Source organism: Armigeres subalbatus, chromosome 1, assembly GCF_024139115.2.
Source record: "Armigeres subalbatus isolate Guangzhou_Male chromosome 1, GZ_Asu_2, whole genome shotgun sequence".
Lineage (NCBI taxonomy): Eukaryota > Metazoa > Arthropoda > Insecta > Diptera > Culicidae > Armigeres > Armigeres subalbatus.
In genome coordinates, this window is record NC_085139.1 from 223,135,421 (window position 1) to 223,150,095 (window position 14,675).

The 14,675-nt window shown below is 44.7% G+C and overlaps 1 protein-coding gene across 2 annotated transcripts in view; it reads right to left on the reverse strand.

Annotated features, from left to right (window-relative positions):
- Positions 1-14,675, reverse strand: part of LOC134205821 (glutamate receptor ionotropic, kainate 2) — an 872,584-nt gene that overhangs the window by 120,803 nt on the left and 737,106 nt on the right. For both annotated transcript variants that reach the window (XM_062681433.1, XM_062681435.1), the window contains exon 10: positions 5,981-6,369. In XM_062681433.1, coding sequence (XP_062537417.1) covers positions 5,981-6,369 — 389 coding nt within the window. The remainder of the gene's footprint in view (positions 1-5,980; positions 6,370-14,675) is intronic.

A 14,675-nucleotide genomic window follows, 5' to 3' on the forward strand; every position in this document is an offset into this window, starting at 1 on the left:
CTCATGACGGTCCACAGAGTTTTCATCGAGGTCTCGCGCGATAAACCTTCAACAAAAGTGCGCCAATATTCGCGTTTCTTCACTTTGACCATCTTCTTGAACTGGATCTCGAGCGCAATGTACCGTTTGTGGAGAACGATCGAACCGTGTTTTCGAAATTCTTTAAACGCGTCGGATTTCTCGCGATAAAGTTGTGTACACTCGACATCCTGCCACGGACTGCGTGGTTTCCTACGAACCGAAGCTCCTGGCACCGGCCGGCGTTGTGCCTGAAGAGCGCTGTCAAGGATCAACTTGGATAGAAACTCGTACTCTTGTCGCGGGGGAAGTGCATCTATCGACTCTACGCCATCAATGATGGCCTCTGCATATTTTCCCCAATCGATGTGCTTCGTGAGGTCATATGAGAGGTCGATAGAAACAGATTGATTACGTCCATTGGAAATCGAAACTTTGATCGGCAAATGATCACTACCATGGGGATCTTGGACCACCTTCAAAATCGTCGCAGAGGTCGTATATCATTGTTGAACGGTTGTCGTCGTACAGTTCCCCCCAGCATGTTAGCCATGTTTCACATAAAGCAAAAGCATCGCATTGTAATTTGTTAACTAAAAATTTGAAAATATCTAATTTGGGAAGAATACTTCGACAGTTCCACTGTAGAATCGAAATCATGTTACCCTTATTGACTAAGTTAGCCATCGAAGGATACGAATGACTCAAAGAGGGGCATTTTTGAAGCCAGCTGCTTCAGGAGAGGAGTTAGAATAGGAAGAACGGCTTTGACCATGTTCTTCACGAGGTCGGAAGCATCAAAGAAGTTGAGGATGAGCTCCACGATGCCAGAAAGCGTAAACATAGGAGTGCCCGGAGGTTGTTCCTTTTGTTCTCGAAAAACTTAGGACATCTGGGATTTTAGATGTTCCTGATCCTGATCACCTCACGCTCGTTTGTAGGAAGGTTCCCATTTTTTTACACATGTCAGGTCGGGGCACGTAGCCCTTACATGAACGGTTCTGGTTCTCATAGAGCTTTCGTGTGTTATTAGCGCGGTACAGTTGCTCCGTCGCTTCACGGTTTCGATCTTCCTGTTGTCACTTTTTTCTTCGGACAATTTAGCTTTGTATGTTCCGCGCCCGTTTGTATCGTGCCTCGTTCGCTCTCGTGCGGTGTTGCAGCAATCTCACCCATGCTGCATTCTTCTCGTCCACTAACTGCTCACATTCGCCGTCGTTTCTCTGATCCGGGGGGTACCGTGCCAAGTGCAGCGGTTGCGGTGCTACCAATGGCGGATCGAATATCTCTCCAGTTGTCTTCAAGAGAAGCTGCGCCAATCAGCTCTTCGGTTGGGAGTGCCACTTCCAGCTGCTGCACGTAGTCTTGGGCTAGTCTACCGTCTTATAGCCGCGTAATGTTAAGCCGCGGCGTTCGACTTCGAAGCGTATTGTTTTGAGTGCAAACATACTGCAACGAGGTAGTGGACGGATTCATTATTTACACTTCGGTTTTGCGGACCGTCGTGATGTCGGAGAAGAATTTACCGTCGATTAGAGCGTGATCAATTTGATTTTCACTTTTTTGGTTAGGTGAATCTATGTTATGGATATTCTTGCGGGGGAAGAAAGTGCTTTCCTCCCTTTTCCCCTTTTCCCCTTTTCCTCCCTTCCTACCTGTGCGTTCATGTTGCCGATAACGATTTTGACGTCCCGTAGTGGGCATCAATCGTATGTCTGCTCCGGCTGTTCATAAAACGCTTTCTTGTCGTCGGGTCGCTCTTCGCGAGGGTAGTGCACGTTGATGATGCTATAGTTGAAGAAACGGCCTTTTATCCTCAGCCTGCACATCCTTGCGCTAATTGTCTATCACCTAATCATGCATTGGCGCACTCGATAGAAACCAAATCGACCACGTTCTAATCGACGGAAAATTCTTCTCCGACATCACGAACGTCCGCACTTACCGCAGTGCGAATATTGAATCCGATCATTACCTCGTTGCAGTATGCCTGCGCTCAAAACTCCACGAACGTCCGCACTTACCGCAGTGCGAATATTGAATCCGATCATTACCTCGTTGCAGTATGCCTGCGCTCAAAACTCTCGACCGTGTACAACACGCGTCGAAGTCGGATGCCGCGGCTTAACGTTGGGCAGCTTCAAGACGGTAGACTAGCCCCAGAATACGCGCAGCAGCTGGAAGTGGCACTCCCAACGGAAGAGCAGCTAGGGGCAGCGTCTCTTGAAGATGGCTGGATAGATATTCGATTCTCTATTGGATGCACCGCAACCGCTGGTGCCCCGGATCAGATAAACGACTGGTATGACGGCGAATGTGAGCAGTTAGTAGAAGAATGCAGCATGGGCGAGATTGTAACACCGCACGAGGGCGAACGAGACACGATATAAACAGGCGCAGAACAGACAATTACGATTTTCCGGAGGAAAAAGCGCCAGCAGGAAGATCGAAACCGTGAAGAGACGGAGCAACTGTACCGCGCTCATAACACACGAAAGTTCTATGAGTAGTTAAACCGTTCACGTAAGGGCCACGTGCCACAGCCTGATATGTGTAAGGACATAAACGGGGACGTTCTCACGAATGAGCGTGAGGTGATCCAAAGGTGGCGGCAGCACTACGAAGAACACCTGAATGGCGATGTGGCAGACGAAGATGGCGGTATGGTGATGGACCTGGCGGAACGCGTGCAGGACATAATTCTACCGGCTTCGGATCTCCAAGAAATCCAGGAGGAGATTGGCCGGCTGAAAAACAACAAAGCCCCTGGGGTTGACCAACTACCAGGAGAGCTATTTAAACACGGTGGTGAGGCACTGGCTACAGCACTGCAGTGGGTCATTACCAAGATTTGGAAGGAGGAAGTTTTGCCGCAGGAGTGGATGGAAGGTGTCGTGTGTCCCATCTACAAAAGGGCGAAGAGCTGTATTGTAGCAACTACCGCGCAATCACATTGCTGAATGCCGCTTACAAGGTACTCTAACAAATTTTATGCCGTCGACTAGCACCCATTGCAAGGGAGTTCGTGGGGCAGTACCAGGCGGGTTTTATGGGCGAACGCTCCACCACAGACCAAGTGTTCGCCATTCGCCAAGTACTGCAGAAGTGCCGCGAGTACAACGTGCTCACACATCATCCATTCATCGACCTCAAAGCCGCATATGATACAATCGATCGAGACCAGCTATGGCAGCTAATGTACGAACACGGATTTCCGGATAAACTGACACGGTTGATCAAAGCGACCATGGATCGGGTGATGTGCGTAGTTCGAGTTTCAGGGGCATTCTCGAGTCCCTTCGAAACGCGCAGGGTTACGGCAAGGTGATGTTCTTTCGTGTCTGCTATTCAACATCGCTTTGGAAGGGGTAATACGAAGAGCAGGAATTAACACGAGTGGTACAATTTTCAATAAGTCCGTCCAGCTATTTAGCTTCGCCGACGACATGGATATTATGGCACGTAACTTTGAGAAGATGGAGGAAGCCTACATCAGACTGAAGAGGGAAGCCAAGCGGATCGGACTAGTCATTAACACGTCGAAGACAAAGTACATGATAGGAAGAGGTTTAAGGAGAACACAATGTGAGCCACCCACCGCGAGTTTGCATCGGTGGTGACGAAATCGAGGTGGTAGAAGAATTTGTGTACTTGGGCTCACTGGTGACTGCCGAAAATGATACCAGCAGAGAAATTCGGAGACGCATAGTGGCTGGAAATCGTACGTACTTTGCACTCCGCAAGACGCTCCGATCGAATAGAGTTCGCCGCCGTACCAAACTGACAATCTACAAAACGCTCATTAGACCGGTAGTCCTCTACGGACACGAGACCTGGACGATGCTCGTGGAGGACCAACGCGCACTCGGAGTTTTCGAAAGGAAAGTGCTGCGTACCATCTATAGTGGGGTGCAGATGGCGGACGGTACGTGGAGGAAGCGAATGAACCACGAGTTGCATCAGCTGTTGGGAGAACCATCCATCGTTCACACCGCGAAAATCGGACGACTGCGGTGGGCCGGGCACGTAGCCAGAATGTCGGACAATAACCCGGTGAAAATGGTTCTCGACAACGATCCGACGGGCACAAGAAGGCGAGGTGCGCAGTGGGCAAGGTGGATCGAGGTTGAAGATGACTTGCGGACCCTCCGTAGACTGCGTGGTTGGCGACGTGTAGCCATGGACCGAGCCGAATGGAGAAGACTCTTATATACCGCACAGGCCACATCGGCCTTAGTCTGAATAAAAAAAACATCTCATATTCCTCTTCTTGCTTTTTCACTTCTCATTTATCACACAAAGTCTCTCGCTTAATATTTCTCACATTCTACTTCTTACTTATTACTGCTTGCATATCACTTCTCACTTATCAATTCTCATTCTTTATTCTCGCTTCTCCCATCTCATTCCTCACTTCTCATATACCTTAAACCCCAGTGTGCAATTCCCGAATGAGTATAGAATTATTGAGTGCTTTCTAGTGGCATTTCCAATTTCTACTTCTCACTTCTCACTTCTCATCACTCATAACTTCTCACTCATCACTTTTCACTTTTATCTTCTTACTTTTCAATTCATATTTTTTTACTTTTTAATTGATAATTATTTAAAAATAAATGATTAGTGGCACTCACCCTTACCATAATATGTCATCTATAGTCAACACTCACAAAAAACTCTGCATTATATTCATGAGTTCACACATGGATTTTGCAATGGGGGTAGCGAAACGCATTCCATATTTTCGACACATATAATCCATGCGCCCATATGCATTGCATACTATCCATGCGGGTCATAGAATCCATGTGCGAATTTGTATGCAATTAACTAAGCGTGAAATGGGAGCTGGAGGTAATATGCACACCCTAAGGAATCGCGTTTTACAAGGAAAACGTCGTAATATTGGGCACCTTAACTGCTCATAAATTCATAACAGCCACATAATGCCATATGTCTGATCGTCAACCCGGAAATTCGAATTTCGTTATGAATGCTTGGTGTTTCCGGATGTAAATAATACAAACTTTTCAAAATAAAATTTCTGTTAAAAAATGTATATCTGTTTCGTCGAGTGATATTCGGACCCTACGTTGTGCTATTTTCTGTTACCAAATTTCACTTCAAACGCACGTTTTCTACTGAACCGATTTAAATTTATTTGCCGCAAGAAATTACAATCTTTGTTCCGAGTTCAACAGTTAATTTGAATTTTATTCCCGACAACGTTTAACTGATTTATTTCACGGACGACCAATCTATACTGACTACATAAGAAGATTAACCTATGCTCCCGAACCCCTATGCTAGCTGGTGCTGGCTGTGCTGGTGGTGCACGCTTGTATTGGTGCAAGCATTCAATTTAAATGTCAGTGAAGGGGTTCGGTTTGCTATCTCTAACAAATTTACACCGCATTCCATAGAAACGCATTGGATGCAACAATATCATATGGTCCATATTACCCACACCAGAACGTGTCCGTTTTACCCCACTGTTATCCAATTTTCTAAAAAAATCTCGTAACCCCTTTGAATAGACTAAGTTTGAGAACCTCGAGGATCATGCAGATTAGTTTCGCCGATTTCTATTTTAAAAGCTTAAATACAGCTCATCAAAAATTACAGCACCATGGCATTTCAGCCATAGTTTACATTAAATCTTTAATAAACAGAATAGTTTTCATTATTTGAATGTAGTAAAACATGTTGCACTCATAATTTGAAACAAGCAATAAGATCCACTTGATAGAGTGCCAAATTTGTAACGATTTAGCTCAAACGAGACCCTTGTCCGTTTTACCCTCCCTGTCCATTTTACCCTCACCTACTCTAATAAAGAGTCACCTGAAATCGTTTTCAGAAGATTTTCAGAGATAAAATCACGCCAAGGTGCAAGCAAAACAATGAAATAATGTCCAAATACGACGGGATAGGACACAACCCCGCAATCTGTTCCACTTACAATGTCTCCTTGTTCTGGCTGCCGTAGCGCCCGTCCGGTGCCAACCGGATCGTGTAATTGAAGCCCAGTATTTTCGAAACCTCGTGTATCAAATCGATGGCGTAGCCCTCGAACTGCGAGTTGCCGGTCAGCTTTTCGGCCGAGTCCTTCCGCATGCAGTACGGCGAGCTCAGAATCGTCGTCACGATGAGCGTTTTGTTCTGCAGTATTTCGACGATTTCCTTCTGCTGTTCGCCGTAGCTGCGGGTAAAATTCACCCCGGATGTGGAATTCCACGTGCCGCTCTTGCGCAAACCCTGCGGGCCCAGCTCGACAATGTCCAGCACGAAATCGCTCCGGAAGCCCTGGTGGTCGAACTTGATGACGTCGGTGAGGCCACGCATTTCCACCTGGAACGGCGAAACGAGAGCGAGTTAATGTAGCGTAATGGGTGAGGTCGGGGGTTACGTTTGGTTTGGATGTTGCTTTATTTAGGTTTTGAGGGGATGAGTTTGGTGAATTTTGCAACGAAAGCAGATGGCCGACAGACTGACTGGTGATGGCGATTTTGTGATATGGACTGGAATAAATTATACGGTCATGTGACTCTTCAAAATAAAGATAAGGATGTTTTAGAATTTGTGGTTTTATTCTCTACGAATTAAAATATTTAAAGTTTGTTAAGTCTACTCATCAACAAGTTAAGTAGAAGTCATGTTTACGAACGCTTAGGCTAATTTGATGCAGATGCCATATCTCCATAAATGATTGCTCATGTCGCATTGCCGGTTCACCGAAGTACTGATGTGAAAAGCAGCTTTACGTATCGGTCAAGATACCATTTCAGCAGAGCTCGTCTCCTACAGATTTTGGATTTGCATTGGAAAGATTACATTAAAATTCAATAATCTAATTCAATAGCGTATTTATATACAAATTTTCTCATTTAGTGATGCTGGTGCACACATCGTGTATAGGAGAGCACAATGGGAAACACCATATAAGGTTAGGTACAGTGTTGTGAGCATAATTCCAGGACACAATGATCGTTGGATTCTTAATCTAATGTAAGTTGAAATGTTATCAGATTTTGAACTGGCGAAGATTCAAACGATATAGCATAGTTTGGGAGCCAAATGTCAACGTTTTGATAAAGTTTTGAACTGAGAACAAATAAAACTTTTGCGATAATTTTCCAAAAATCGCTAGCACCTCAACATTACCCTTCCTTGTCTTATTCGACTGACTTGTTTTATGTAGGTAGTTCTAATTCCAATGAGGTCGATGAATTTTAGTGCACGAGAAAGGCAAAACTATGTGATTCAATATCTTCCACGAATCCGACACCGCCAAATTGAACCAAAGTGTGGTGTAATCACCCACAATCCATATGGGACGACATCATCAGCAGCATCACCGCCACCCAAGCAGCAGCCAACCGCCGCTTAGTGCGTCACGCCACATTTCCGCACAAATGTAACTAAACTCGTGGGACCAACCACATGAGCAAGCACCCAAGTATCAAGATTCGGCAGACCGTTAAACCGTTCGACCGGCCCCGGCCGTCAACAAAGGCCTAGCCAGATGGATGAACCAGCCGACCGGTACATACGTACGTATACATTAGTTTATAGAGTTGTACAGTCCGTGTTTGGTGTTTTTGGGTCACTTCCGTCTGCTTCCTCCCGGCTGATCCCAGAACACAACGGATGGTTGGCAATTTGTTGGATCACTGCCCCCATCATCGTGTGCGTTTGTGTTTTCGGTGTGATAAGAGTTTGCCAATATAATATGGGTGGCCGCCAGGACTGCATGGCCTGTTCCGAAGCTGTTGATGGAGAGGTAAAGTTACGAAACATCGATAAACTTTTTGGGAGGGCCATCCACAATTATGGAAGGGATTAATACAGATTCCATTTGACCTATATTCGATACTAGTAAATTTTTGTTTGTTTAATTGTTCAATCATTGTATATCTCAGTAAGATTCAAAGACTTCAAAAAACTATTAAGCGTGTTTTTGTTGTTAACCCGTATAGGCCAAGTCAAGTCAAGGTCAAATAAAAAATGCCACTGCTTATCGAGTATTTGACGGATTTTCAGCATTAGACTCGTAGAGGTTACTAGTTTCCGAGAACACGTTGTTAGAATCAAATGGGTCAAATGCGGTCAAATTGGCCATTTTATGGGACTACAATGAGATTTGTCGAATAAAACGAGATAATTTTCCTCAATTTCACACAAAATGATTGTCACTATTTCCAGCCGATTTCGGAAGACCTTGGGGGACCCGGGATTTCGGCCATACATGAGATCATTGCGGACGAGGCTGTATGGGTATCAAACTTCATGAATTTCAAAGGACATTGCGAGTAAGATATTTTTGTTCTTCCTTTCAAGTCTACTGGCTACTTTGTAGCTGGTTCCGGAAGACCCTGGAGGACTCGCGATAGCTACCATAAATGGAATCGGCCCGGAACGATACGAAACACATTTAGTCGAAAACTAATTGATTTACACTCAGGTTTTTTTTACGAGGGGGATACGTACCTCGTAAAATAACGTGTAAAGCAATCGCGTTAATTCGAAAATCCGTGTAAAAAAAATTATCGAAGGTTCTTTCTAAGTCCTTTTCATTGAAAAGGACTTAGAAAATTTATTGATACGTGAAAAGTTTCTCAGTCTGTTTGATTGACAAAAACTTTGAAACTGAGTATTGCCGGAATGGGCTCGATGAGTGAAAGCTGGAAATTGGTGTTTGGCTTTATTTTGAAATTTAAGATGGCCGACTTCCAGTTAGTCCTGTGATTTTCTTATACCGTCGCCGCGTCGGCGTGCCGCTGTATGTGAATTTACCACGCCACCGAATATTTTCTACCATATCGATGGATATTGGAGAACTGTTAAAGAAGTAGGTTGAAGGGTGTTGTACAGTTTTGAAGAGGATTTTTACTTTTAAGTTCAGTTTTATCTAGCAGCATGAAGATTATTTAATTACTTACTTATGAATCCTGTACGCCTCCGGTGGAGCAAAGGGCCGACTTGAAAGATCTCCATCCTGAGCGACGAGCAGCTATCGCTTTTACCTGAAGCCAGGTTAGATTAAGGTCGACTTCTTCTATGAGCCGTCATGAGCCTCTGGGTTTGCCTCTGCTGCGATGTCCCGCTGCGTTCCAGTCTTATGCTAGTTTGCATATTTCGTTTCCGCTCCTTCGTGAAGTGTGGCCGATCCAGCCCCACTTCCTGATCCTGAGTTTCCATTACTATCGGCCTCGGCCTTACTATCGGACAATGGAGCTCATTGTTTGAGATCCAGTTGTGAGGCCACCAGGCACAAATTATGTACCGTAGGCATCTGTTGATGAACAACCGTATATCAGTACAGATTTCACGTTAGAGTTGAAAATTCGGTTTTGATGCGTTATATCTGCCTGTTCTTCCAGATATTACTTAAACTCGCAAAGGCAGCCCTTGCTTTCTTTGATCCGTGCGCCTATGTTGATCTTGGTACCGCCGTCTGACGCCACATGGCTTCCAAAATATTCGAACTTTTCAACATTCTCCACTGATTGTCCAACTACTGTAAAACTGGAAGAGGTTGCCGTGTTTACGCCCTACGATTTGGTTTTGTTGACGTTGATGACTAAACCTGCGGAAGACGAGTCGTTGAGCTTACTCTGCATATCAGAGCACCGTTGAGCGAGAAGTTCACGTCATCAGCCTATTCGATGTCGTTTAGATTCTCCATGGTTAACGGCTGCCATAGGTTTGGCACCTACCAGATTAACGTCGATTACAATAAGGAACAGTAACGGTGATGGAATACACTCTTGTCTCACACCAGCTACGACCCGGATAGAGCCAAACACGACCCCCTTGAGTAGTACTCTGCACAAGAAGACCTCGTACTATGCCTCGATGAGGCCGATAATTTTCTCAGGAGCCCCCTTGCGTCTCAGGGTCCCCACATATTCTCAAGAATACCAAGTAAAGGGACTCTTGGAATTCGTTGACCTGCTCCAGAATGATACGGAGCGTGACAATAAGGTCCACACAGGATCTTCCGGCACGGAACCCGGTCTGCTGCCGCCTGAAAGTCGCATCGATCTTTTCCCAAATCCGCTAGGATAACTTTGCATAGAACTTTGAAGACGGTACACAGCAACATCATGTCTGATAACTGACGAGTACACAGTCAGGTCATCCTTTTTGGGCACCTTCACTAAGATACTTTGCAATCAGTCGACCGGGAAGGTTGAGGTGTTCTATATTACGAAATAAACGATGCAGAAGATGAGCAGATGTCATGGCAGATGTTTGAATCTCTAGCAGTGATGGCGCTTCGGTGTTGACGCGCGTTACACGTCGCATCGTGGACAGATCATGCTGAGTTGGTGGTGGCCTGGTTGGCACTTGAAAAAGGGTCGACCAATAACTGACCATTCGCGTCTTTTACAGGCATCGTTGCATTCATCTTCGCCCGCTTAAGCTGTTGTGAGATATCGCAGAGGAGACGAATATCCCTGGTTGCTGTGGCTCTCTTCCCTTCGTCGGCAAGCGAGTCCGTTTCACGCACGCTTGTCCCGTCGACAAGCATAATTGAGTAAAATTTTATTTTATTAGAAGCTTGCATTCTTGGCGCTTTTTAATTTCTAGTTTTTTGTAGTAAGGAGGAATATCAGCAGGAATCATCGGAGGAATTTCTGGAAGGAATTCTTGAAGAGTGTCTGGAGAACCTTCCAGAAGATTTCCTGAGGTATTTCGGATAAATCTCCTGTGGAGCTTTCGGCAAAAATCTTGAGGAACTTCCGCATGAATTCTCGGAGGAATTTCAGAAAAAAACGCCGGAGAAATTCCTTTGAGGAACTGATGGAGGATTTTTTATTCATATATTTATTTACTAGGCACCCGTGTTCTTAAGCGCTACTGAACCGTGATCTACTGTAGTATTCTGCTGTACAGAATCTATGGATACCCGTAGTTCGATATTGTTGTCGTTGCCGATATCATCGTGAGTCCTTGTGTCCATTTGTCCATATGGTGAATCCAATGATCGTTGCTTTGTTCGGTTGCCATTTTTCGAAGTACGTTGGAGGAATGCCTTCGAGATCAGTTTTATCAGTTGTTGTCTGGCAGACGTGTCCGTGAGGCGTTACCTCAAACGCCACCGTTGGGACTGCGCTGCCGGTGACTGACGAGGGATTGGTGAATCTAGCCCATGTTCATTCGCTTATAAGGCGAACATATAGCCAACTACGCTACGGGACCACATGCCGGAAGAATTCCTTTGAGGATCTTCCGGAGGAACTCCTTTGAGGAACTTCCGGCGGAATGCTTTTGAGGAATTTCACGGAATTCCTCTAAGGAACTTCTGGAGGAGTTCCTGAAGGAACTTCCAGAGGAATTCTTTGTAGAACTTCAGGAGGAATACCTTCCTGCAACTTCCGAAGAAATTTCTTCGAGAAACATCTGGAGGATTTCGTTTAACTTTTCAAAAGGACCTAAACAGCATTTTTTCAAATTAATTTATTTGAGTACTGCAATCAAAAACTTTCATATTGGTCTGTGGATTGCAATATTCAAATTATTTCATTAAAACAAATATTACTTAGGTCCTTTTGAAAAGTTAAGCTAGATTTCTCTGAGGAACACTCGGAGCAACTCTAGGAGGAAATTCTGGAAGGAATTCTGGAGGAACTTCCGGAGGAATTCCTGGAGGAGCTTCCGGAGGAATTCCTGGAGGAACTTCCGGAGGAATTCCCGGAGGAACTTCCGGAGGAATTCCTGAAGAACTTCCGAGGAATTCCTGAGGAACTTCCGGAGGAATTCCCGGAGGAACTTCCGGAGGAATTCCCGGAGGAACTTCCGGAGGAATTCCTGGAGGAACTTCCCCTTGAATTTCAAAATGGCGTCAAACATCGATTTCCGGCTTCTACTCGTCGAGCTCATTCCGGCAATACCCATATTGCATGGGTTTCCGGTCCTTTTATCAAACCGGAAGTCGGCCATCTTGAATTTCAAAATGGCGCCAAACATCGATTTCCGGCTTCTGCTCGTCGAGCTCATTCCGGCAATATCCATATTGCACAGGTTTTTGGTCCTTTTATCAAACCGGAAGTCTGAATTTCAAAATGGCGCCAAACATCGGTTTCCGGCTTCAACTCGTCGAGCTCATTCCGGATATACCCACATTGCATGGGTTTCCGGTCCTTTTATCAAACCGGAAGTCGGCCATCTTGAATTTCAAAATTGCGCCAAACATCGATTTCCGGCTTCTACTGTCGAGCTCATTCCGGCAATACCCATATTGCATGGGTTTCCGGGCCTTTATCAAACTGGAAGTCGGCCATCTTGAATTTCAAATGGCGCCAAACATCGATTTCCGGCTTCTACTCGTTGAGCTCATTCCGGCAATACCCATACTGCATGGGTTTCCGGGCCTTTTATTAAACTGGAAGTCGGCCATCTTGAATTTCAAAATGGCGCCAAACATCGATTTCCGGCTTCTACTCGTCGAGTTCATTCCGGCAATACCCATGTTGCATGGGTTTCCGGACCTTTTATCAAACTGGAAGTCGGCCATCTTGAATTTCAAAAAGGCGCAAAACATCGATTTCCGGCTTCTACTCGTCGAGCTCATTCCGGCAATACCCATATTGCATAGGTTTCCGGGCCTTTTATCAAACCGGAAGTCGGCCATCTTGAATTTTAAAATGGCGCCAAACATCGATTTCCGGCTTCTACTCGTCGAGCTCATTCCGGCAATACCCATATTGCATGGGTTTCCGGGCCTTTTATCAAACCGGAAGTCGGCCATCTTGAATTTCAAAATGGCGCCAAACATCGATTTCCGGCTTCTACTCGTCGAGCTCATTCCGGCAATACCCATATTGCATAGGTTTCCGGGCCTTTTATCAAACCGGAAGTCGGCCATCTTGAATTTCAAAATGGCGCCAAACATCGGTTTCCGGCTTCAACTCGTCGAGCTCATTCCGGATATACCCACATTGCATGGGTTTCCGGTCCTTTTATCAAACCGGAAGTCGGCCATCTTGAATTTCAAAATGGCGCCAAACATCGATTTCCGGCTTCTACTCGTCGAGCTCATTCCGGCAATACCCATGTTGCATGGGTTTCCGCCTTTTATCAAACTGGAAGTCGGCCATCTTGAATTTAAAAATAGCGCCAAGCATCGATTTCCGGCTTCCACTCATCGAGCTCATTCCGGCAGTACCCTTATTACATGGGTTTCCGGTTCTTTTATCAATCCGGAAGTCGGCCATCTTGCATTCCAAATGGCGCCAAACATCGATTTCCGGCTTCTACTCATCGAATTCATTCCGGTAATACGTATATTGTATGCAGTTTTATACTCTGCAAAGCAATCGTTCCCACATCCATGAAATTATTCTAAGTGTTTTCCATACAAAAAGAGTTAGAAAATTTTCAGCTGGGTACCGCGTTAATTCGAAAATCCGTGTAAAAAAACCTCGTTAATTCGAAAATCCGTGTAAAAAAAAACCTCGCAAAAAAACTGTGTAAAAAAAAACCGTGTAAAAAAAGATCTGGGTGTATATTTTTTGACAGAAGACTAAACATCGCGTCCGTTATGAAAAACATTCAATTACACACTCAGTACCTGGGGGTACCAATATTTCCTGGTCCAAACTGGAACTAGCTATAAAAAGGCCAGTTGAATTGAAAACTAAAATGTCATATTTGACATGCCATTTGAAATTAATGAAGTTTGATACCCGTATTGCCTGGTCCGCACTGATTCCATTTTTGGCCACTATCCCGAGTCCCAGTGGATCTTCCGGAGCTGGCTACAAAGTGGCCAGTTGACTTGAAAGGAAGACCAAAAATATCATATTCGCAATGAAATTCATGAAGTTTGATACCCATATTGCCTGAATCAGAATGGTTCTATTTTTGGCCACTTCCCTCGGCGGTTTTATTTGTAATCAATCGGTTGGCCACATTCCGACCTCCCGAAGCTTATTGTGGTGCCAAAAAATGGCCAATTTGACCGCATTTGACCAGGTGACCCCCAGGGATAACTCCGGCCACAGGGACATTTCCGATTTCTAAAACTAGAAAACTAGAAACCTGTTCAAGTCTAATGCTGAAAAAAATAAGCAAATCCGTCAAATACTCGATGAGCAGTGGCATTTTAAAATTGATTTTCCTCCCTTGGGCCTATACGAGTAAAGAAAAAACTTTATTTTTGTGAATTTTGATACAAGGACAGATGGGCGCTTGGATAAGGGGCTTGAAATGGAATCGGCCCTTTTCCAAAGTTTTCAAACTTATTTTCAAAAATTTGATGAACTTTTGATTTGAAAATAAATAGATATGTATTTAAAAGCAAATTTCCTCATGCAATATAATGATTTTGATTATATAAAAAAACGTTCAATTTAATCTATATACATAAAAATGAATTTCTGTCTGTCTGACTCTTATAGACTCGGAAACTACTGAACCGATCGGCGTGAAAATTTGTATGCAGAGGTTTCTACGGCCGGGGAAGGTTCTTAAGATGGTTTGAGACCCCTCCTTTCTTAGGAGAGGGGGGCTCCCATACAAATGAACCAGTAATTTCTGCATAACTCGAGAATTAATCAGACAATAAATCAATTTTAGACGAAACAAAGTTCGTCGGGTCTGCTAGTTCTAAATAAACGGAGTTCGTTCACGAATCATATGAAGTAGAT